The 26,533-nt window shown below is 55.2% G+C and overlaps 1 protein-coding gene across 1 annotated transcript; it reads left to right on the forward strand.

The window, feature by feature from the left end:
* The first annotated feature begins 1,694 nt into the window (after nucleotides 1-1,694).
* GEMIN5 (gem nuclear organelle associated protein 5) lies at nucleotides 1,695-24,555 on the forward strand. Its single transcript, XM_078594347.1, has 27 exons — nucleotides 1,695-2,000; nucleotides 2,660-2,814; nucleotides 6,178-6,467; nucleotides 6,925-7,190; nucleotides 7,601-7,736; nucleotides 8,037-8,259; nucleotides 8,531-8,755; nucleotides 9,870-9,955; nucleotides 10,290-10,372; nucleotides 10,616-10,743; nucleotides 11,427-11,500; nucleotides 12,101-12,444; nucleotides 12,794-12,912; nucleotides 13,344-13,515; nucleotides 13,861-14,076; nucleotides 15,021-15,155; nucleotides 16,007-16,120; nucleotides 16,556-16,666; nucleotides 17,288-17,425; nucleotides 18,638-18,785; nucleotides 19,704-19,823; nucleotides 20,339-20,552; nucleotides 20,871-21,107; nucleotides 21,543-21,708; nucleotides 22,368-23,445; nucleotides 23,835-23,925; nucleotides 24,152-24,555. Exons 1-27 carry the CDS (start codon nucleotides 1,859-1,861, stop codon nucleotides 24,344-24,346), a joined length of 5,406 nt encoding a protein of 1,801 aa, XP_078450473.1. The 5' UTR covers nucleotides 1,695-1,858; the 3' UTR covers nucleotides 24,347-24,555.
* The last annotated feature ends 1,978 nt before the right edge of the window (nucleotides 24,556-26,533 follow it).

Here is a 26,533-nt window from a genome sequence, read left to right on the forward strand (position 1 = left end):
AAGCCACTTGTGTGGAAGCTTTAAGTGTTGCGTGACGTCATCGTAAGAGGGTCCGATGATCATTGTGACATCATGCATCATGTTACGTCATCGTCTCAACTGAACGTTACCGCCCTTCTGCATAAGCACCATTGCCCAAAAGGCCGCTTTTACATATTTTTATTTAACGATATTTTCCCTTATCGTTTATTTTCATAACGATTGGGATCTGACCCCGCTCCTCCGGTGAGCTACATACATGCCATTCCTTACCGACGTCGAGCAGATGACGTCATCTTGGCTTGCGGCGTCAGTGACGTCAACCGACCCACACAACGTCACCCGGATCGAGATTACCCACCGTGACGCGTTGAGTGACGTCATCGCATTTTGATTTATGGCAAATGGGACCGATGACGTAATATGCGCGGGGGAGGGGGTGCGAGGGTTTCTGTTGGTGACGTCGGACCCGTTGTGAGTGACGTCATCGCATTTTTCCGGGGAACCCCCCCCCCCCCCAGAGCAACACGCGCGGGCTTTGCCGTAGAGCTAATCAAAAAAACCTGTTTTTACGACGGCGGCGTAAAACGAATCACCTGTCAATCTTTTTGCAACCGCGTCGTAAAGCGAGTACCCCCCACCCACAATTTCTATGCAGTGGGACCCCATCACAAATAAGCTGCCCCCCCCCAAAAACAAATAAAACATGCTTCAAGTCGCTTTAACTATTGTCATTGTAATGCGTATTTAATGTGGCGCTGCACTCTGATGTTGTAGGAGAAAACATTTATTAAAAAGTCTATTGAATTAAGTGTAACGTGTTGTCTATATTTATTTAAAGTTGCGCATTTTGATGTGACGTCACATTTCTCACCCCCCCCCCCTCGTCACAAATCGTCACAAATGCCTGACCCCCCCCCTAGGTGCGTGACGTCATTTATGGACAGCCCCATATGGAATAAAAAAAATCGAATCCAAATCTCATTTCCACTTCATTCTAATCCGCTCCACTAAATACAATTCTCTTTGCACATAATAATGTAACATTATTTTCGTGTCGAAAAAAAGACGACGCTATCTACAATAGCCGACGTCTCGAGCAATGGCCCTTCGTCATGGCACACATGCTGACGGTAAATAATAACATTACTCAAGGGCCATTGGCCGAAACGTTGCTTTAGTTTACGACGGTGTTATTGACGAGTGTGTTGTGGTTTTGTTGTTAAATATTAAAAACTCAATACATTTATCATTCTTATTGGTTCGCCAAAATTATATTAGTGTCTACTATACACGCACTCTTATGCAAGCTATAGAATCCAATCTTTATTCCTGCTCCGCTCTTATACGCTTTATTAAATACAATTAATATTTTCCAAACCTATCTTATCCATATTCTCAGGTTTTTTCGGTAAAGTCACGTAGGTAAAGCATTAAAAGTAATGAAAGTAATGCTTTACCTACGTGACTTTACCGAAAAAACCTGAGAATATGAATCATTGCAGTCACGAAAGCTTCAAATCTAGAACTATCTTATCCACTCTAACAAATACAACCAACCCCTCTCCTATCCGCTCTACACATTTTAACAGCACTGCCCCCATCCGATCTACAGATTTCAACCACCTCCCTATCCGCGCTACAGATTTCAACGCTCCATTCCCATCCGCGCTACAGATTTCAGCTGCGACCTCCTAACCGCTCTACAAATTCCAAACCGCCGCTCCTATCCGCTCTACGCTATCGCGGGCCACGTGCGTCAGCTCCGGCGCGGGAGTTGAAGCCGGCCCCGTTCCACCTCCCCCAGCGACTCCTCCACTGCGCTCTTCGTGGTGGTGGCTGTTGTTGTTGCTGTTGTTTATTTCAGGCTGAGTGGACCATGGAGAGCGCCATGCCGCCCTCGCCGAACTGGTTCTGCAGCGGCGCCGTGAGCGCGGGGCCCGCGGGAGGCGTCGTGGGCTTCGCGGCGCGCAGCGCGGTGGTGTTGGTGGAGGCCGGCAGCCAGGGGCCCGTGGTCAGGGGTGGGTGGACACGTGCCCTGCATCTCGTACACACCTCGAGTTGCTTCGCCTGTGGTGGGGGGGTCTGGCCTCGGGCGAGCGGTTGGTGAAGATCTCCCTGTCACCTCCCCCACTGAAGATCTTCCTGTCACCTCCCCACTGCATCTCCCTTAAAGTTCGAGATTGAATGGGGTATCTCGCGGACTCTAAACCTGTGCGATCTGGTCAGGCATCTCGACTGCGTCTAAATGGCCTACCCTGTGCAGCGTCTGGTCTGGGGTAGTGCTTGTACAGGATTACGGGCGGGAATACATCTCAACGACAGCTCTCCAACACCCATACAACATGTCCGAATCAAAATCTCAATTTATACGAGCAGGAATCCAATGAGCTGTAAAGCTCTTTGATTTTACAGGTGTCCAGTAGGGGCGGGGTCACAACGTTACAACAACGATGTCATGGGCATCTCACGGACACTTGCAGTTCCTCACTCGTGTCGTGTCTGGTATGGAGTGGTGCTCGAGCAGGTGACGGGTGGGTGTCATCGCTTCGTGATCCTGTATGAGTCGTCCCCTCACCCCCCGCCAACATGTACCCTTCTCCACATGTCCCCCTTATTAATGCGTGTCCACCTTTACTCCTCTCCCCCTCCGCGGCTCCCCCCCCCCCCCACATCTCAGACCTGCTGGAGGGCCACACGGAGCGAGTGACCGGCGTCGCGTTCTCGCCGCACGTGGCGCACACGTGCGCCAGCTGCTCTGACGACCGCACGGTGCGGCTGTGGGACACGCGAGGCGGCACGCGCTGCACGCACGTGCTGCAAGGCGCGCACGCCGTGAGTGAACCGCACGCGGAGAGATCATCACCACCACCTCCTCCTCCACCACCCCCCATTCCCACCACCTCCACCACCACCCCCCATTCCCACCACCACCACCACCTCCACCACCACCCCCCATTTCCACCACCACCTCCTCCACCACCCCCCATTCCCACCACCTCCACCACCACCACCTCCACCACCCCCCCATTCCCACCACCTCCTCCTCCACCACCCCCCATTCCCACCACCTCCTCCACCACCCCCCATTCCCACCTCCTCCTCCACCACCCCCATTCCCACCACCACCTCCTCCACCACCCCCCATTCCCACCACCTCCACCACCACCACCTCCACCACCCCCCATTCCCACCACCTCCTCCTCCACCACCCCCCATTCCCACCACCTCCTCCACCACCCCCCCATTCCCACCACCACCACCTCCACCACCCCCCATTCCCACCACCTCCTCCACCACCCCCATTCCCACCACCACCACCTCCACCACCCCCCATTCCCACCTCCTCCTCCACCACCACCCCCCATTCCCACCACCTCCTCCACCACCCCCCATTCCCACCACCACCACCTCCACCACCCCCCATTCCCACCTCCTCCTCCACCACCCCCATTCCCACCACCACCTCCTCCACCACCCCCCATTCCCACCACCTCCTCCACCACCCCCATTCCCACCACCACCACCTCCACCACCCCCCATTCCCACCACCTCCTCCTCCACCACCCCCCATTCCCACCACCTCCTCCACCACCCCCCATTCCCACCACCACCACCTCCACCACCCCCCATTCCCACCTCCTCCTCCACCACCCCCATTCCCACCACCACCACCTCCACCACCCCCCATTCCCACCACCTCCTCCTCCACCACCCCCCATTCCCACCACCTCCTCCACCACCCCCCATTCCCACCACCACCACCTCCACCACCCCCCATTCCCACCTCCTCCTCCACCACCCCCATTCCCACCACCACCTCCTCCACCACCCCCCCATTCCCACCACCACCACCTCCACCACCCCCCATTCCCACCACCTCCTCCACCACCCCCCATTCCCACCTCCACCACCCCCCATTCCCACCTCCTCCACCACCCCCATTCCCACCACCACCACCTCCACCACCCCCCATTCCCACCACCACCACCTCCACCACCCCCCATTCCCACCTCCTCCTCCACCACCCCCATTCCCACCACCACCTCCTCCACCACCCCCCATTCCCACCACCACCACCTCCACCACCCCCCATTCCCACCACCTCCTCCACCACCCCCCCATTCCCACCTCCACCACCCCCCATTCCCACCCTCCTCCACCACCCCCATTCCCACCACCACCTCCTCCACCACCCCCCATTCCCACCACCACCACCTCCACCACCCCCCATTCCCACCACCACCTCCACCACCCCCCATTCCCACCTCCTCCTCCACCACCCCCCATTCCCACCTCCTCCTCCACCACCCCCATTCCCACCACCACCACCTCCACCACCCCCCATTCCCACCACCACCACCTCCACCACCCCCCATTCCCACCACCTCCTCCACCACCCCCCCATTCCCACCACCACCACCCCCCATTCCCACCACCACCACCCCCCATTCCCACCACCTCCTCCACCACCCCCATTCCCACCACCACCACCCCCCCATTCCCACCACCTCCTCCACCACCCCCATTCCCACCACCACCACCCCCCATTCCCACCTTCTCCTCCACCACCCCCCCATTCCCACCTCCACCACCCCCATTCCCACCACCTCCACCCCCCATTCCCACCACCTCCACCACCCCCATTCCCACCACCACCACCCCCCATTCCCACCACCTCCTCCACCACCCCCCATTCCCACCTCCACCACCCCCCATTCCCACCACCACCACCACCCCCCATTCCCACCACCTCCTCCACCACCCCCATTCCCACCACCACCACCTCCACCACCCCCCATTCCCACCTCCACCACCCCCATTCCCACCACCACCACCTCCACCACCCCCCATTCCCACCTCCACCACCCCCCATTCCCACCACCTCCTCCACCACCCCCCATTCCCACCACCACCACCCCCCATTCCCACCACCTCCTCCACCACCCCCCATTCCCACCACCACCACCTCCTCCTCCACCACCCCCCATTCCCACCTCCACCACCCCCCATTCCCACCACCTCCTCCACCACCCCCATTCCCACCACCACCACCCCCCATTCCCACCTACTCCTCCACCACCCCCCATTCCCACCACCACCACCTCCTCCTCCACCACCCCCCATTCCCCTCTTAAACAGGCTGTTGCGATGTTAGTGAGCACGCGCACACGTTCACGGACGCACACGTTCACGGACGTGCCCACGTGCCCGCTTGGGTCAGCCCACCAACTGTCTCGGTTTTTCGCAGAATTTTATCCGCAATCATGTGTCCACGCGTAGGGATGCAAATCACTTTACCGCACCCCCCCCCCCCCCGTAGAAAGATCTCCCATATAGCTGTGAGCATGTTGACTGTTGGGGCAAGTGCTCTTCGGGAGAACCTATTAAGACCGGTGTATGGTACACGACGAGGCGGTGGGGTGGATAAGCACCACGCCCGACCACCTTTGTCTATTTGATGCTGATGTTTACACACCACACCAGCTGAGTCAACCTAGGGGAGGCCGAGGACTGGTTCAGGTATTCGTCACTGATTTTGGCTGTTAGTGGGAATAAAATTCCTCTCGCTGGGCTCGTAGTGCAGTGCGCTATCCACTACACTACCACTTCCCACTATGTGTACACCACAAGTGCACACAACTCACTACACCGCGTGTAGCATACATACCACACGCGTCTACACGTACTCCACACCATGGGTTCGACACCAGTGCATCGGGCAAATTGTTTCCACTTGAAGACGAAAGTCACTCGTTTTGGGAAACGTAAGTGACTGCATGTAAATCACGTATTCATGATATAATATTACGTCGTCTTCCAAGATGTTTGGCCAGCATGGAAGAGTAGGCCAAATACCCTCTAGAGAAGCTCTCTCGAGTGTCTTCTCATCAAGGCCCTTTCGCCGGTGGTGATTTCAAGTAATTGCAGGGCTTTACCTCTATCTTATATTGAATGCATATCAAATTTTAATCGAATCACAAGTTATTATATCTCTGCGTGTCTCTATGTGTTTCCTTGTCCAAATGTGCCCCAGCGTGTCTCCGCGTGTCCCCGTGTATCTTCTCATGTGTCTGCGTGCCTCCGCATGTCCCTGTGTTTCTTGTGTGTCTCCATGTGTCTCCAAATGTCCCCGTGAGTCTTCTCATGTCCCCAAGTGTCAACGCGTGTCTCCCCGTGTCTCGGGCGTGCGAGCAGGCGGGCGTGACGTGCGTGCAATTCTCCCCGCACGAGCGGGACCTTCTGGTGTCCGCCGACGAGCGTGGCGCCGTCTGCTGCTGGCGCCTCCCCACGGCGGCGCCGTCTCCGCCGGTGGGGGATGCGGGGGACCCAGTGTCAAAGGGGGTGACGGGGGTGGAGGAGGAGGCGGCGGCAGAGGAGGTGGCGCCCCCGGTGACCGTGGGAGATGCGCGCACGCACATGCCGGCGCCGCGCCACGTCACCTGCCTGGCGCTGTCTCCGCACCACGCACACCTGCTTGCGCTGGGGTGGGGGCTGCCGCATGCGCACACGTGCACATGCACACGTGCATGTACACACAGACGCAAAAACATGTACAGACACGTATACAATCAAATGTCATGAGCGTACACGCGCGCACGTCGTACAGGCACGCGTCGTAATCGCACGCGCTCGTGCACCCACTCCTGCACAAACGCGCACACGTATGCACGCGTGTGCACACGCTCGAGCGAATGTCCGCACGCACATGTACTCACGCCCACTAATGGTCACGTACACATCCAGGCAGCACAAGGTGGCACGCACACAGTCGCACTACATACGTAGATAAAGCTGACACAAAGAGATAATACGTGCATATCTCTTTCCCCCCCACCTCCCCACTTATACCTCCATCTCTAACGCCATCTCCCTTCTCTCTCCACCTCCGCCACCCCCGCTACCATCTCCCTTCCTCTGCTCGCCACCCCCCCTGTCCCCCAGCTATAAGGATGGGCTGATTCTCGTCGTGGACCTGCGGCGCCGCTTGGAGCCGCTGCTGCGCCTGCGTGGCCACGAGGATGAGGTCCACGCACTCGGCTGGTGCCCCGACTCCGCGTACGACCCCAGCGGGACCCCCAAGGACCACCCGACCCCCGGCACCGGCGATGACCTGACGGCCGCCACCATCGCCGGTTCCCTTTGGGGGGCCCTGGCGTCCGGCAGCAAAGACCGAACCGTGCGAGTGTGGAGCCTCGCCCGGGCCAAGTGTAATGCTCCCACACACGCGCACACACAACAACAACAGCCGCCATTCGCCACTAAGTGGCGGTGATGCCACCACGGAGCTTGTGCCAGGCCAGGTACAGTCCGAGGCCACGTGAAGTGTCAAAGGCTCGCTGACAGGAGGGCATGGGACAGACCCAGGAGCCATGGGTAAACTGACAGATGACTGGTAGATGCAGCAGCAGCTGTGTCCTCTACTCTGCGAACATACACACGTGCACGTATACACGAAGACAAAGATCCTGCTTATAGCCTTAACTCACCACTACACTACCGCTGCTCCCCTCACCTATTTTACATATACACTCAGCACTCGCACTGTCCCCATGAATTCTCACACAGACCTCACTGTCTGTCGCTCTCCACCCTGTGTCGCCCCCTGCTTCCCCTCCAGGTTCCCTGACCCTGCGTCTCCCCCCTCCAAAGCGGCGTGGGGGGGAGATGGACACGGCGGCCCCCCGTGAGCGACTCTGGGTAACGGTGTGCTGGAGCCACAGCCGCCCCCTCCACCTCATCTCCAGCGCCTACGGGTACGACTTCCAGCTCATCTTCCACCCAGCTCTTCCTTCTCTTCACTGAGGTCTTCCTTACCCTTGTTCCCCTCATCAGGACCTTCTCTCACTTCAGTCTTCCTCGAGATTCTCCTCTCTCAACTGTCACATGGGTCGATCTCCAGGTCCTCGTCACTTACCCAGGTCTCCTTCCACTTCCTCACCCCTCACCTCGAATCCTCACCTCCCCATCCTCCATCCCCTCATCTATCACCCTTAGCTTTGACGCTCCTCGCCTCCTCGCCCCTCACCTCTCACTTTACCGCCCCTCCCCTGCAGTGGGGAGCTCCTGCTGTGGGATGTGGGCGCTGGAGTGAGGAGCGGCGGTCGCATTAAGGGAACCCCGCTTGGCGCGGGGTCCGACTCCCCCGGCCATTCCCGCGTCGTCTTCAACATCGTCGCGTTCACAGCTCGTCGGGATGGGAGCGTTGCTCCTAATGAGGAGGAGGACGAGGGAGAGGAAGATGAAGAATTCTTCATTTCCTCGTCCATGGACCGTGATGTGAGTTTCACACGTGGGGACAGCGGGTATGAGCGTGCGAAAGCGTAGATGTGTGTGCGAGAGCGGGAGTGTGCAGTAAGTAAATATCAGCATTTGGTGAGACAAAGCCGACCGGGCGTGTTTTCCAGCCACCGGACCCCTTCTTGTGTTATGCCAACCTTAATCGATGCTCGCGAAGAGCACTCGACCCAGCATTGCGCTAAAGGCCACACGGGGGATCTCTGACTTCGTCCCCACGCGTCCCCCCTGCCCATGCCCCCCCAACCTCCAGGTTTGCTGCTGGCGCGCGCGGGACCTGACTTTGTGCTGGCGCCTGCCAACGCTGGGCGGTTTCGCCTACTGCCTCGCGTTCCCCCCCGTGGAGTCGGGCTCTGACCCCGGGGCGCTGGCGGTGGGCGGGGGCGATGGCGTGCTGCGCGTGTGGCGCACGCTCTCACCGCGTGCCGCGTACGACGTCTCGTCGTACTGGCAGGGCGTGCACGCCAAGCTCACCGCCGTGAGTGGCCCCTACCGCTGCCGCCAACACGGCCGCTCACCACGTGCCGCCATCGCCGCGTACACAACGGCACACACCGCCACTGCGCACGAAACAGTGCTACCACTACAGCGATACGCACACTGCCACTACACCGAAACACACCACACTGTATGGCACTAAACACTGCTACCATACACCGCACATGCTGCACAACTACACCACATCGCACAGACTGCACTGCACACTGATAAATATGATACACCACACTGTACACCGCACCACCATACACGCACTGCACTTTTACACACCACACAACCACGCTGTACACCATACCACCATACATGACACACCGCATACTGTCCTGCTACCACTGCCATACCCCGCAGTGCTACACGTCACAACGCCATGTGCTACACCACACTTCACATCGCTCGACCGCACTACACCACACACATTACTACACCACACACTACGACACCACACACTACGACACCACACACTACTACTTCACAATACACAGCATCACTACACACTTACACCACACACTACGACACCACACACTACTACTTCACAATACACAGCATCACTACACACTTACACCACACACTACTACACCACATTATGCACAACTCCATTCCAAACTGCACTGTCATACGCTGCGCTATGTGAATCATTGTGTTGGTGGTGGTGGTCATGTTGATGCTGGTAATGTTGGTTGTGGTACTGATGGTGATTATGTTTATGGTAGTGTAGCAGTTAGTGCGCTGTGCTACGAACCCTGGCGACCCGAGTTCAATTCCCGCTGACGGCCAACACCAGTGACGATTATCTTAACCGGTCCTGGGCCTCCCCTAGGTCAACTCGGTCTCAAATGAGTACCTAATGCAGTGTGTAAACATCGCCACTGGGGAGACAAAGGCGGCCAGGTGTGGTGCTGGCCACCCACCCTCTTGTGTTCCGTGCCAGCCTTCATAGGTGCTCGCTAACAGCACTTGTATGTATGTTAAACCTCTTTTGAACTCTACGTAGCCAACCGTGCTAATTGGAGGTGCCCCAACATTCTATTACAGGCTATTCGGGGGATCTTTGATGTTGATGGTGGTGATATTGATGTTGGGGGTGATGTCCACAGCTGGCGTGGCACCCCAGCAGGGAAGGTCGCCTGGCATTTGGCACCGACGAGGGGAAAGTTGGGATCTACGATCTCTACAACAACAAGTGGGGTCCTCATCACACCGCACCCCCCTCCAGACCTCGTAACCACTTCCTGTCACAACACTCCTCGCCCCTCAACACATCACTACTGCTGACCGCACCTCATGCACTGCTACTCATCACACCTCGTCACTCCACACTTCATTCAAATACTCCTCATCATACCTTGGCATGGTGTGTAAACAGCACTGGGGAGACAAAGGTGGCTGGCTATAGTTCTGGCTACCCACCCCCTCGTGTACCGGGTTGGCCTTCATTGGTGCTTACAAACAGCACTTGTCCCAACAATCTATTAAAGGCTATACGAGGGATCTTTGGTATGTGTGCGTGTGTACAGGCCACCCCAAATCTCCAGCTCATACCACAAGAAGACAGTCTACTCGTTGTCGTGGGGACCACCTGTACCACCCTCACCAGAAGGTAAGGGTGTGTGTGATTGTATACCTTGGTACGTTGTGTAATCATCAACGCCTGGGAGGTGGGCAGGCGTGGTGCTGGCCACCCACCCCTCGTTCGTCATGCCGGCCTTCGTACGTTCTCGTTAACAGCACTTGCCCCACCAATCTTTGTGGCTATATGAGGGGGGGGAACACTTGGTTAGATGTGCACCCACCTGTATATATGTGTGTGTGTGTGTATATACACGCGTGCCTGTGTGTGTAGGTCAGGCTAGCGGCTACGCTCTGTACAGCTGTGGGGGCGAGGGCTCTGTCCTGCAACACAACCCCAGGAAACTTTCGGACGACGCGGTCGACATCAACACCCTGATCCACGCGGCCAACCTCACCCAGGTGCCTCCTCACTCACGCTCATACGCACAGCAACAGCAGCCGCCGAACCTCGCCCAGGTGCCTCCACGCACACAGCAACAGCAGCCGCCGAACCTCGCCCAGGTGCCTCCACGCACACAGCAACAGCAGCCGCCGAACCTCACCCAGGTGCCTCCACGCACACGGCAACAACAGCCGCCATTCAGGGTTGGTGTAGAAGTGGGTGATACCTGTGCCTCGCAGCAAGAAGGACCTTCGTGCTGAAACATTACCTTCATAGATTACTCGGTTGGGATTAAACATGGCAACGTCGCCCCCTACTCCGAAAAACATCGGCAGTACCCTCCTGAAAAACAAGCGTATTAATAAGTGGCGGTGACAAGACCACAGTGTTTGTACCAGGCTAAGTGCACTTTGAGGCCACGTGAAATTTGGAAGGCTCGCTGCTGGCAGGAGGTCACGGGAGATACCCAGGTGTTAAGGGTTGACTGACTTGAGATGAATGACAGATGCACCACCTGTGCCTCACTGTGCCAACTTGCTGCCCTTTGGTATACATGCACACATACCTATACAAAGACAGATTCCCCGTATAACCTTAACAGACTGTTTGGGGAAGTGCTGTTAGTGAGCACCTACGAGGGGGTAGGTGGCCAACGCCTCGCCCACATCCACACTTACGTATGTGTGTTCCCTTATTTTAGCACAAGTTCCCTGCAAGGAGTGAGTTGTCGTGGAGGTGCGATGGCTCCCTGCTGGCTCTGGGAAATGATGACGGGTACGGAGACGCACAGGGACACTTGGGAACAGGTGGAGATATACAGAGTCACGGGGACACACCGGGATATATTGGGACACAGATATACAAAGAGATATATGCGGAGACACACACGGACTAATGAGCACAGGCAGGGATACACATATATACACGGGGAGACTCGGAGACACTTGAGATATATGGAGGCACACGGGGACACAAGGCGGCCCATACAAATGCACAGCGATATACTGTGTCACAACGTAGACACATGGGGAGACTCGGACATGTGGACAAAACGAAACGTAGAAGGACAGATTTGGGTTAAGGTTATGGTGGTGATGTTTTTGGTCGTGATTCCATGGACATGATTTTGTTGATGATGTTGGCGTTAATGTTGATGATGCTGCTGGTGACACTAAGCGATGACGCTGCCAGTAATGTCGTTGCTAAATGGTGCTAATAGTGATGATGTTATTGATGACACTGCTGGTGGTGATGTTTGTGATGGTGCTGCTAGTGATGCTCATGACAGTGTTCAGCTCATTGCTGGTGGTGGTTCTACTCTTGACACTGACACTGGTGCCTGTGCTTGCGTGCATGTGTGCGTGTGCCCATCAGGTCGATGGAAATCTACTCTTCCCCACTCCTGCATCACGTGTGCACCCTCAATTCCCACCACAAGACCGTGAACTGCCTGCGCTGGCTGCCCCCCTACCACAACCAATCACATGTCCCCAGTGCTGCCGTTGGCCAATCGGAGGCGGTCGTTTCGAATGGCCAGACAGCGGTGGGGATGGTGGAGGTGGCGGGCAGCCAATCGGGCGCTCTGACTGGGGAAATGGGCCCTTCCCCTAACCAACCGGGAAGGCTGGAGCCGAGCAACCAATCGGCGCTGGGTTTGCTGCTGGCGTCTGGGTCCAACAATGCACCCATCTTTGTGCACGACCTGCAAGGAGTCCAGGGTGGGCAAACGCAGAGATACGGGGACACGGTGACATGTAGACAGAGACACAGGGAAAGGAACACTGAGACACCTGGAGACAGAGTCGTGGGGACATGACGACAGAGACAAGGGGACAGGGACGCAGGAACAAGCAAATGGAGACACGGAGAGACAGGAACATGACACAAGGACTCGGAAATGGGGAAATGGGAACAGGGGGGACATGAGGACATGGAGACACAGCATCTGTGTGCCCGGTGTGTACACCCTAGCACGGTTGGCTACGTACGGTGAAAAAGACGTTCAGCATACATACATACATGTGTGTACCCATGCATTTACCCGTGTGTCATCGTGCTTGCATGCAGATGGCGGGGCGGTGCACACGCGCACACTGGCCGGGCACACGGCGCGCGTGACGGCGCTGGACTGGAGCCCGCACCGCCGGGGGCTCCTCGTGTCCGCCTCATATGACGGCACCGTGCAGGTGGTGCCCAGCGCTCGCCCCCACGTACACACACACACGCGCGCGCACACACGTGTACTCGCGCGTACATGTAGACACGTGCCCACAAACACAGGTTTACGAATACACTGATTCCCTCTTGCACACATCTGGAAATATATAACGACGCAATACCTGATCCAAAAATACGATGGAGACATCGCAGCGATACACTCCGCTGCTGCTGACGCGGTTATCTGGCTTGACCACCTGAATGTGAAATTGTTGTTGTTGCTCTGCATCGACATCAGCAGCCATACGAAAGAAGAAGACATCTGGAAACATGGACGGTCAATGTAATGTTTCCAACTGCCTCCCAAATTCTCCCTGCGCCTGCCACTTTTCCAATGTCTCCTGTTGTCCCACAATGCCCTGTTGTCTCCCCGCACCTCCCCGCCCCCCAATTCTGGCAGGTGTGGCGTGCCGACACGGGGGAGCCACTGAGTAACTACCGGGGCCACGGGGGCCGCGTGCTCAGCGTGGCGTGGTGCCCCAGCGACGCCGACGTCGTGTGGTCGGGTGGGGATGACTCGAGCGTCCACAAGTGGAGGCCGTCGCAGCAGCCACAGAAGCAGCCGCCTCGCGGTGAGCCAAGCGTGTTTGTGAACACACACTCGGGATGAGTTACGTGACTGAAACATTACTGATTTAAAAAATTGTGATATATTGTAAGAAAATGCAAGCCCAATACAGCACGCCGCGCGGCACGCACAACCGGGTGTCAATTCACGGAGAACAGTCCCGACGCAACTACCATATAAAGGAGGGTAGGTAAAAGGTGGGGAAAGGGGCCCACTGCCTCAACCAAGTGAGGTCACCACGTTGGGAAAAAGATGGAAATTTCAATGAGGAGGGGATAACAGAGGAGGGGGTAACGTTTTGGATTGTAAAGAAAATGCATCTGTCCCCACCTCCCCACCCACCAACCAGGCAAGAAGAGCGTGGAGCTGGAGCGGAAGCGTCTTTCGCAATCAAAGGGCAAAGCCAAGAAATCCAAGAAGGCTGCCGACGAGCCAACCCAGAATGCAACGCGACCCGTGGAGGCGAGCTCTTGGAGGTCACGTGACCAGGCTTCGCCGCCGATCGGCCAACCGCGCACAGAGGTGGCGACCACCGGCGAGATTCCGAACGCCGCGCAAAACAAAGGTGAGACAAATCAGATGGGGTGGCAGTTGCGATCCACACAATCGGGTGCTTATGTATGTATGAACTTCTTTCGCACCGTACATAGCCACCTGTGCTAATCGGAGGTACGGGGAAAGGACAACAAACTAAACACAAAAAGCGGCTTCGCTGACTGATTGCTAGGTTCTTGCCTATACACCATCTACAGTTGCAGGGCCAAGCGGGAGGGCTTTTGCTGCTTCTTGTTGCAGAGGTTTTCTGTTCAAGCTCCATGGCCACCCTGGGTAATAATGTGGGTGTAGGGACCATAAAAAAATACCCGCCATATATTTTACAGTGGACGATAAAGATCCATTGATGTTGTTCAAATTGAGTTGGTCATTTGTGTGCTGGCATCATGATCCAAATTTTGATCATTTAAAAAATAACGCTGCAAATTACTCAATTTGGAGACGCATAGCAAATCGACCCCAACTGCAAAACTTAGCAGGAGACCTCCAGATAAAAGACGAGGCTTTCCTTGGTAAATAAATACATTCAAAATGTTTATGCTGGAAAGCCTCACTGAGACTTCAGGCACTTTTTCAGGAGGGTCCTGCATTGAGATATTTGGAAAATTCATTACATGAGTTTATGGCTTTATGTTCAAATAAACTAGTGAATCGGGGAGAAAACCCACAAAGGATATGAGGGGACAATACTCAGCAATGCATTTCTGTTACTGCCACATCCTGGCTACCTCGCAGCCCAAGCCTACAACACCTCGTATTCGCAGGCAGTCTCCCACCCACTCATCCAAGTACCAACCAAGGTTTAGCTCTGCTTGAGCTTCCAAGATCGAATGAGATGGGCGCATTCAGGGTGATTTGATTGTCGGCAAAATGTGACCCTGGGGTGGTGAGGGTGGAGCCTGCGGTGAGAGTGGTGGCATAGCCTGCTCCCACGCTCATCCGTGTGATCCCCAGCAGCGCGAACCATGGCCGTCGCAGCACCTGGAGCTGCCTCTGAGCTTGGGGAGGAGCGAGTGACACAACTGCAGGTGGCACAACCGCACGCGGCGCAGGACACGGATCGACCGGAGAAACGGAAGCTGGAGCTGGGTAGGAGAAGTTGTGCGAACGCACGGTGCCGTGCGTACATCTCTGTGTATGTGTGAGCATGGGGAGCTGCAGTGTAGCGGTTAGCGCGCTGCGCTACGAACCCGGCGACCCCGAGTTTGATTCCCGCTCGTGGCCAACACCAGTGACGATTATCTGAACCGGTCTTGGGCCTCTCCTGGGTCGACTTAACCTCAGATGAGTACCTTGTACGGTGTTTGAACATTGTCCCTAGGGAGACAAAGATGGTCCGGTGTGGTGCGGCCACCCACCGCCTCGTGTACTGTGCCGGCGAATAGGTCTTCGTGAACAGCACTTGCCCCAAAATTCTGTTAAGGCCTATACGGGGGATCTTTGTCTTTATAGCATTGATCATCGAGCTTTCGACACTTCATGTGGCCTCAGTGTGCGCCTAACCTAACACAAAGAGCTGAGGCGACGTCACCGCTAGGAATAGTGGTGGTTGTTATTGTCGCTGTTGTGTGGCATTAGTTGCCATCACTTGCTACCAACAGCCTAAAGGCTAAACAAGTGATCTTTACATGTTAGTGTGAGTCCGTGTATACATGTATATGTGTATACTGTATATGCAAATATTTTACGTAGAAGAGGACGATGGGCATGAGTGGTCGAGACTAACGATGTAGAGGCAGCCAAAGGAGGGAACACCTCCGAGAGGTCGTACACTGTGGAGATGGAGCCATGAGATCGGCTCGTGTGCAGGAACTAGATGGATTGTTGCATTACAAGTCCGTGAGAGGTTGGCGATGGCCTGGTGAGACCTGGATCCAGCAGTGGATAGTTCATGGCTGATGATGACGATGATGACGATGATGTCGACGATGTGTGTGCAGATGCGCGGCGTCGCAGGAAGGCTCGCTCCCTCTTCCCCCTTTCCGTCTCGCGCGACCACCGACCCCGCGAGGATCTGCAAAACGACTGCCTCTTACTGGCGGCGCGCCTGCATGGTACAGCACACACATACACACGCGTACAAGACAAAGATCCCCCGTATAGCTTTAACAGACTGTTGGGGCAAGTGCTGTTAGTGAGCACCTATGAAGGCCGAAACGGCACACGAGGGGGTGGGTGGCCAGCACCACGCTGGGCCGCCTTTGTCTCCCGAGTGGTGATGTTTACACATTGTACTAGACACTCATTTGAGGCTGAGTCGACCTAGGGGGAGGCCCAAGAGCGGTTCAGATAATCGTCATTGGTGTTGCCGCGAGCGGGAATTGAACTTGGGTTCGTAGCGCAGTGCGCTAACTGCTACATATGCATATACTCCGTGCCTTCGATGAGCACGGTTGGCTATGTAGAGTGCGACAATAGATGCATACTCGCACACACACTCATCTGCTTCCATGTCTATTTCCCCCCCCCCCCCCCAACTTCCTGGACAGACCCTGTCGGACAGGGCGCCCCCCAATCCGTGAGTCAACACGATGACGAGCAGCTTCACCTGGGGCTCTACCTGGGCCGCGAAGAGGCGACGCGGTGGCTGGAGGAGGAGGGTCGGTCTCCCGCGCTGACCTCGCGACCCATGACCCCTGATTCCGGACCCACAACTTCTGACACTTAATCTTGACCCTAGTTACACCGAACCTCTGACAATTAACCCATATTATGATAACGATTTGATAGAGCCATCCTCCTTTATGCCAGGGCGTCCCAAGAGAGCGCTTTATACGCGATGAGTAACTTGCATCACGTCATCTCAAACCTGCTGTAATCTCGTGTACGAGTGAGCACGTGCATGCGGTGATGCGTGCTTGCGCGTGTGTGCGTTCAAGATCTCATGTATTTGTTTCACGAGGTGTCAAGATCATTTACATGTTTCCTTTGTGTGTACACATGTGCACGTGCCTGTGTTTACATGCGTGCCCGCGTGGGTGTCAGTGCGTGCACACATACACACGTACATACTACCCAATGGCACCGATGTGTACATGTGTGTGCACGTGAATGTGCTTGTGTGTACACGATTGTAAATATGTATGTACGCATGATAAGGCACCATCATGTACACATACACGCCTGTGTGCATATACACGTCGTTGGGCTTCAGCTTGTACACGTGCGTGTGTGTATGCTCGCGGTGCGTGTGTGCGTGTGTGTGTGTGCGCCTGTTGCAGAGCGCCAGCAGCTGTCCACCGGTCACGCTGAGAGTGCGTTCCAGCTGCTGCTGTGGCGCGGAGAGGTGGCGACCGCGCTGCTAAATGCGGCGCGCACCGGCGAGATGACGGAGAGCCTGCTGGCCCTCGCGCCCATGGGTACGGGGACACAGATGGGGGCACACACTGCGGAAACACGGGGGAGACACGGGACACTGAAACACGCAGACGATGTGATGGACGAGTGGAACACGTCATGAGGGAAATGGAGATACAGCGGGGATGCACCGGAGACAAGGCACACTGAAAGACGCAGGCAATATGGCAGATCAGTGGAATATGGACCACGGGGGCAATGGAGGCATGTGGGGTGAACACACAGGAGACACGAGAGGATACACCAAGAGATGCAGACATGAGTTCAAGGTTCAAGTTTATTTTCTTTTAATCAGGTGACAACTCAAGAGACCAGGATGGTCTACAAGAGTGATCTGGGGCATTAGTCTGCCATTCGGGGACAATGATTGCTGCCGTGTGTATTATCCCAATTGAGTAATTTGCGGTGTCATTTGCAATTTCTTTACAAATTTGGACCCAGACGCTTGCACAAAATGGCCTGCTCTTGCGAATGACCTCAGAGGGATCTCAAACGTCCACTTTGAGTGAAGCAGACAGCACGTAGTATCGTAACGGTTATTACACCCGCAGTATTAATCAGGGCGACTGCTGGATTTGAACAGTAAACCTCTGCAACAAGCGGCTAGCGCTCTAGCACTGGACTGCGTCACTGCCCATCGACACATGAGAGCCCAGTGTCACACATCACAGCAGGGGCACGGGGAGACATGGGGCAGGGGGTGGCTACATCGGAGACACAGGAATCACTTGGGGGCGGGGGAACACGGGGGATGTGGGTGACACTGAGAGATACGGAGGATATGAGAGATTGGTGGAACACAGGGAATACGGCGGCACGGAGAGCCGTGTGAGGACACCAGGTCACACGGGTAGAGACCAGGGACAGGTACACAAGAGATGTGGGAAACAAGAGGTACTGGAGACCTACACGTCATCCTGCTTGTAGCCGCGTGTTTGACTACACGACCCCTTGTATGACCCCACCCTGTGAACCACTGACCCTCGTGTAACTTCTGTGACCTCGCTTGAAACTTCGCTGTTGACGCCATCACCAGTTGCGTGACCTTGTGACCCTCGTTTAACTCCGCGACCTCGGGTGTGATTTTATGCGTGACCCCTTAGCCTGCTGTGTAAAACCATGAACCCTTGTGCGACTTCGCCGTGGATCTCCGTAACCTATTGCGTGACCCTATGACCCCTCGTACTACCCCGTGACCCTTCGTGTGATCCCAGCGGGCATACGCGTGTGGACGGCGTGCATCGAGTCGTATGTGCAGCAACTTCTGCGGGCGGAGCAGCCCGTGCGGGCGGCGACGTTCCTGCTTGCGCTACACCGCACGGGTGACGCGCTCGCCCTGCTGCGCACGCACGGCCTCTACCGGTATGGACGTACACACACACACGTACACACACACACGTACACACACACACGTACACACACACACGTACACACACACGTACACACACACACGTACGTACACACACAAGTACACACACAAGTACACACACACGTACACACACACACGTACACACACAAGTACACACACACGTATGCAACATTAACAAACGCTGTTTTACACTAAATGCCGTTTATGTCACCACGGCGCTTGTGCCAAGCTCGGTGGACCTTGAGGCCACGTGAATTGTCGAAGGCTCGCTGATAGGAGGTCACCGGACCGCCCCAGGTGCCTTGGGTTGACTGACTGAGATGACTGGCAGATGCACCAGCTGTGCTACCTTCTGTGCCAACTTGCTCCATTTTAGCTGCCCGGCACTCCACTCATTGTTGCGAGTGTTGCTCTCTCTGCGCTCCGTTGTTGCTGGAGGCGACTGCCTCCAACTCCCTAGTAGCGTCCTTCACGAGCCTCCTCCACAGAATCCGATCTTGACGCCGCTGGTACCAGTCATTGGCAAGTCTAATCAGCTCCACATCCTTCTGTACTGCATCGATCCATCTGATCTAAAAAAAAAAATCTCCCCTGTTAGTGAGCACCTCTGAAGGGCCGACACGGCGTACGATGCAGTGGGTCGCCAGCATCACACCCAGCCGCCATTGTCTTTCCAGTGCTGATGTTTACACACGACACCATTTTAGGCTGAGTCGACGTAGGGGAGGCCCAAGACCAGTTCAGATGTTCATTACCGATGTTGGCCATGAGCAGGAATGGAACTCGTAGTGCAGTGCACTGACCACCCACCCCCTCATGGGTCATGCCGGCCTTCCTAGGTGCTCCCTAATGTTGTTTGCCCCAACAGTCTGTTAACGCTACACGGGGGATCTTGGCGGTTGTGTGTGCAGAGAGGCGGTGGCCCTGGCTAAGCTGCGCCTGCCGCCCTCTGACCCCATGCTGGGGGAGCTCTACCAAGAGTGGGCGGTTGTGCTCGAGGCGTCTGGCCACTACGCTGCTGCTGCCAAGTGGTACGTGTGCCCACATGTGTGTACGTGTGCTTGTGTGTGTTTGTATACATGTAGGTATGTTTGCATGCGATTAGCTATACATGTGTATTTGGTAAAGTGATTCTGTGTGTGTGTGTGTGCATGTCGTGTGTGAGCCTCGAGATGTGTGTACATAAATGTGTGTGTACCTAGGTGTGTCTGTGATTATTTTGTTTGTTTGAATTTGTGTGTACATGTGAGTCTGTGTGTTGCCGTATCCGTGATGACTTTGTGCCTCGTGACCTTGTGTCCCTTGTCTTGCGTGTCTCTATCCCTGCCGTCACATGTTTCCCGTATCTCACATCTCCAAGTCATCATGCCCTTCTGGTGTCTCATTTCTCCACGTTTCTTTTCCTGTGTCCCGTGTCCCCGGATATCCTTTCCCCATTTCCTGCGTCCTTCCGTCTGATGTCTCCTGTCCCATAAACCCACGTCGTGTTCCCCGTGTCTCATCTCCCCTCCCCCGTGTGTCATGTCCCCGTGTTGTCTCGTCGCAGCCAGCTGGCGGCGGGCCGCGCGCGCGACGCTATCACGGCGCTGTCCCGGCGGGCTGACTTGTCGGCGTTGAGCGCGGCGCTGGCGGTGGCGGAGAGGGCTCGCCTCCCCCACGAGGACACGGCGCCGCTCGCCCTGCGCCTCGCACGTGCCCTCGCTGGCGACACGCAGTGGGAACGCGCTCTCAGCACCGTCAAACCATACCCCAGCCTCCTGGTGAGTGGGTGATTGAAGAAGGAGTGAAAATTACTGCACATGTGAAAAAGAGCTTTACAGCTCATCGGATTCCTCCAGTAAAAATAAAGATTCTGATTTTGAGTGGAATAGTGGGTGGGTGGGTGAGTGAGCAAGAAAAGGAGTGAATGGGTGAGTTTGTGAGTAAAGGAGTGAGAGAGTGGGCAATGGAGGGACTGAGTAACTGAAGGAGTGACAGAGTGACCAGGTACATGTACGTATTTGTTTATGTGCCTGTGTACAAGTAGTGTGTGTGCATGCTGCATGTGTTCGTGTTGTGCGTGTCTCCGTGCTCCACAGGGCCGCGCCCTCGTCTGCTGTGTCCAGCGCCGTGTGAGCGAGCGCTTGCGCGACCCCGTGACCTCCGCGCTGGCGCCCGCACTGCTCCGCGATTGGCAGACACAGCTGGGGGTCGCGGCGAGTTTGCCGGGGTCGGAGGGGTCAGAAGATCAGCAGGCTCGGCTCGAAGAAGCTGAGCGACAGATCTCTGCTCTGCTCGGGGGGCCCACGGCCACGCCGCACACGGCACAGGATGAGGTGAGAGGGACCCGGGGAGGAGGGGGGGTGGTGGTGGGGGTGAGGGAAGGGAGTAAAGGAGAGAGATGGAGAGACGGGAACACATTGAAAGAGATACTACAGAAGACAGGTTGAAAGAGATACTACAGAAGTGTGAACACTTGTTGTGTGTACGCGTATGTACGTTGAGGCTCGTGGAGCTCGTGGGACATTATTAAAATTAGACAACAGAAACAAATAATAAATAAAGAGATGGACATTTTTTACTGGACAAAATATACGAAACTGATCATATAAATGAGCCGGAACATGTGAGAGAGAGAGACGTTACAAATGAGACCGGGTGGCATCACGAGATTGGGTGGGATTGCAATGGCAGGTGGGGGAAGGCCTGCACCCAGCAATGGATAGAACATGCCCGACGGTGCGTGTTTGTGTGTGCATGCGGGCATGTAGGTGGTGGAGGAGGCGTGCGTGCGTGTCACGGCCGCCTTGCTGGCGTGTCTCCGTGGTGATGGACCGCGTTTCTCGGAGCGCTCCATTTCCGCGCTGGTGCACGCGCTCGGCTCCTCGCAGCACGCGATCGTGCTCACCACCTGCACTGCCCTGCTGCTGCCCACCGGTGAGGGCAACAGCACCTGACATGGCCATTATGAAGCTGACAGTTGAGCCGGTTATGATGAACCTGCTGCCCGAGCCGGCCATTATGAACCCGAGACCCGACACGGCCATTATGAACCTGGTCACCAGACAGGGTCATTTTGATTCTGACATGCCCATGATGAATCTGACAGGTGAGCCTTAAATAATGAACCCGACCCATCCATAATGAACCTGACAGCCGACCTGGCGGTTATGAACCTGACAGCCGACCTCGCTTGCCATCCTTCACAGTCCTCTTGTCAGTCCACGGGTTGATGGGGGCCTCCCCACACCATACAGCAATGTTGGGGGAGTTATTTGACCATACTTCACCACACTGGTCAGTGCTGGTTGGTAAAGGTGGAAAGCATAGATGTGGGACCATGGAAGTACAATAAAACAATGGGTGTTTGCTGTCCAACGCAGCCGCAGTCGATAGCCTAACCAACCTGTGCTGCATGATGGTCGCCCATCCAAGCATTATTCAGTCACACACCTGCTGAGCTTCCCAGATGTGACGACACCTGCCACTTTTTGGACAAATCGCTCATAGGCGTGTTAATTGGTCGATGTTGATTGCTGTTCATTGTTGTACGTTAAATCGCATCATGTTTATCAGTAACTCTTGTTTATTGCCAGATGTGCGGCCAGTTGCTGGGAGCGACGGTGACGTTGTTTGCTCGTTAGCGGCCTACCACAGCTACTTCCGCCTGTACCAGGCATGGTGGAAGCATGGCGGCGCAGTACAGGCGGACACGGCGGCACTGCACCCAGACACAAAGGCGCTACATGCGTCGACAGCAGAAGTACAGGCGGACGCAGCAGCAGTACATCCAGGCACACCGGCGCTACAGACAGATACAGCAGCAGTACAGGCAGATACAGCAGCACCACACTCGGATACAACCACGTTGCAGGGGGACACCGAAGAATTACAAGAAGATGCAGCGACACTACATGCAGACACACAAGCACTCCAGGCAGATGCAGCAGAAGTCCAGGTAGACACCGAAAAACTACAACCAGGCACAGAGGGAGTGATGTCGTCAGCAGTGACCGACGCAATGCCTGTCACACCAGATACAACTGCAACAGGTGACACAACAACGGCGATAATTGCGACGTCAATACCCGGACTGTCAACAGCCGAATCGGCAGGAGTAGCCTCAGTAGCAATAGCTGAAACAGCAACAATTGACGCTGCAACTACTACAACTACTACAACAACAACAATAGATACAGCGGGTACAACACACCCAACAGCAACGCCAGAAACAACAATGATGGCCACGTCAACAGCAACGGCCAACTTGCCAACAGCTGCAGCAGCAGCAGCCACTGAAGCAGCAGCCACTGAAGCAGCAGCCACTGAAGCAGCAGCCACTGAAGCAGCAGCAGTTGATGATGATTTAACATCAGCAGCAGTGACCGCAAACCTGATGGAAACAACAACAAAATCGACAGCTGCACCGGTAACAACCACGCCGACGGGCTCAGCAGCGGTGCTCGTATGCGAGGAGGAGGAGGAGGACGAGGAGGAGGACGAGCAGGAGGAAGAGTGTGATTATGAGCGTGAGGAGGGGGGATTGTTGCGGCTGGCCGCACGTGCGGCACGTGCCTGTGTGAATGAGCAGCGAGCAGCCGTGCAGGATGCACAACGGAGACTGGTGGAGGTCAAGGAGGCTGTGGCGAAGCTCATCAGCGCACATACACGCGGGTGAGAGCACACGCGCACCTGCGCACATCGGTATAGGTGTGTAACGTGTACATGTGCCCGCGTATGTAGACGCACATGCATAACCGCGGTAATCATGGCGTTGGCAGTCATAACAGTTATGATGATAGCTATGCTTGTGTTGCTCATCGTGATATTGGTGGTGCTGTTGCTGCTGATGATGACAATGGTAGTGGTGATGAAAGTGATGGTGGTTAGAATGTTGATAATGGTATAATGACGATTGTGGTGGTGATGATAATGTTAATGACTGATGAAATAATGAAGACAGTGGTAATGCTGCTTGTGGGTATGCTCACAGTCATAATGGTGATGATGATGATGTCGATGGCTGTAACGATGATGATTGTGTTGTGTCTGTGTGCACCCAGGGAGTTGGAGTCTGGCCCAGGTTTGCACGATCTCACAGCAGAGGCTGCCCGCATCACGGCTGCCTTTCCCACAGCTGCCCCGGGTGTGAAGGTGGGACGGGGTGGTCTGGGTTCATCGGGAACAGAGAGCAGCACTCGGGTTCACATGCAAGGGGGCAGCAATTACAATTTATCTTCCTGTCTCATCGTATCTCTCCCTCTACTTTACCTCTGTCTCCCTCTTCCTCTGTCACCCTATTGACTTTTCACCCTCTGTCCCTCTCTTTATGTTTCTCAATTACCTCTGTCTCTGCCCCCTCACCCCTACCCCACCCTAGGCCGCCCCGTTCCCGGACGTGTGCGAGTGCTGTCTGCTGCTGGTGAGCATGGACCACAACCTCGGCGTGAAGCTCCCTACCCGCAGCGTGGCCACCGTAGTCCGAATCCTTGACCGCTATGGACAGCAGCCGCCCTATGCCTCGGCCTGGAACCGCCTGAGGCCAGGTTTTCAGCGTTTCACCCTGGAGCAATGAGGATAGCGCCACTGAGGGCAGCTCTATGCTGGGGCAGTGGGGGTAGTGAGGGCAGCTCCACAATGATGGTAGTGAGGAGTGCGTACACGCACTGGTGTGCGTGTATACATGCACAATTGATGTGTACATGGACCGTGCACAAGTGTCCCGCATACCTCATCTTGCGAGCTCGGTTTTGAACGTGAAAATAAAGCGGTGCTTTGGCAATGCCCCTTTTGTCATCGTTTTCATGTGTGGTGGGAGCCAGTGAGCCTTAAGAGTGCCTTCATCTGGTTCCATGAGCCTCGGTTATTAACGGTGAACTCTTACGAATGCCTTCATGTGGTTCTATGAGCGTTGGACATTAACACGGCACCCCAAAGGAAGTGTTTAATGTCGCTCCGTAAGCCTCGGTCATTGAGCCCTAAGGTTACGACCAAGGATTTTGGTTCTTTGAGATGTAAGTCTGAAGGCTGACGTAGTCTGGCTTTATGAACTTCAGGTATTAACGGTCTATGTGTTGGAGCCTTAGACTGGCTCTGAGTTTCAAAATGAAGCCTAATATTCAGGAAGCCTTCATACGATCCTTTGAGTCTTGGTAATTAACAATGAACCTTAACATTTCTGGCTAGATTTTAACATTTCTATAGTCGCCTTGGTCTGTCTGAGCCTCGGTCATCAACAGTGAACCATATCTTCAGGATGTCTGATTACTGTATGTATGTTGAACTTATTTCGCACCGTACATAAAACCAACCATGTTAATCGGAGGTGTGGGGGTAGGATAACAAAACTCTTGAGCCTCGGGTGTTATTACTAAACCATAATGCTGAATTATTCTGGCCCTATGAGCCTTCATAATTGCTGAACCCTAATACACGCAGTACTGATGGAGCTTTAGCCTGGTTTTATGAGCCACGGGCATTCGCAACGGACCCGAAATAATCGTAAGCGAGCCTAAGCCTGGATTAAGCTGTTCAGAAGTTCACCACGAGGTGGCGATCGAAACGCACGCCTCAAACTAAACGTTTATGAAACCGCGGCTTTGGTTAAAAAAAAAGGATATTATTGATAATGATGCAACAATAACGATGACGTGAGATCAATAACGCGCCTCCCATGGCCGTGGTGTTTGCGTAGGAATATTTAGTGACCCAGCGCCTTGGGGGCAAGGGTTGATGGATCACGGCATTGATTAAGAACTCCCGAAACCCAGCTGGGCTGCCGCGAGGTGGCCATGCAAAGCAGGAACTCGCAACAAGCGGGTTCATGGACCCACCCTGTGCGGACCTTTCAGGAGTACAATCGCCTCGCGCTTCGTGGTGGGTTTTCTCGGGGTGCTCTGGTATTCCTGCCAAAGAAAGCAAAACTAAATTGTAGAAGAAATTGACCAAACATCCCAATGTATAGCAGGACCCTCCTGAAACAAAAGTCGTAAGAGTCGGTGAGACTTTGCTGGTTGAATAATTTAACCTGATGGCGGGACCCCGGGGTCCCGAATAAACGGAAGTCAAAATCGTAATTAATTTCTTTATTTTTGGCGACTCCGTCCCACCGCGCACATAAACGCCGCGACCCACGTGGCGCGGATCATTCTGTTGTCATGTCGTCCAAGCACAGCAGCAGCGAGGACGAATGCGCATGAAGAGCTGAACAGGCGAATGCACTTCATGCTCGGGTATGGGCAGGATCTTAAGTCTTATCCAAAGTTGCTCAAACTGCCTACACGACTTAAGTCCTTTATTTGTCATCACGGTATGCATAATACAGTGAAACTGCTCTATCTTCGTTATTTGTGACCTACCAATGTCTGCAGCCAGGATCAATCGATGACAATCCTGCAGATATTTAACAGATGAGATGCATTGCACCGTTAATTCTTCCTGTTTGATAATACTTCTCTTGTCCGTATGCATCTGTGCAGATAGGTTTTTTCTGCGGTTAAGCCGTAGTCCCCACATACCGCTCGTATCAATCCGGATAAGAGCGGCGACCAACTACTCTGTAGAGTAACATTGGTATTGACGCTTGTACTGGTAGGAATCTCCTAGTTACACCAGCCCACAGGGGATTATTGCGTCCGTCCGTCCGTCGTGCAGGGAGGGGCTGGGTGGAGAGGGGAGGGTGGGGAGGGTGTGGCTGGGTGGGGAGGGGCTGGGTGGGGAGGGTGGGGGGTGGGAGGGGTAGGGCTGGGTGGGGAGGGGCTGG

Source organism: Lampetra planeri, chromosome 5, assembly GCF_965212315.1.
Source record: "Lampetra planeri chromosome 5, kcLamPlan1.2.h2, whole genome shotgun sequence".
Lineage (NCBI taxonomy): Eukaryota > Metazoa > Chordata > Hyperoartia > Petromyzontiformes > Petromyzontidae > Lampetra > Lampetra planeri.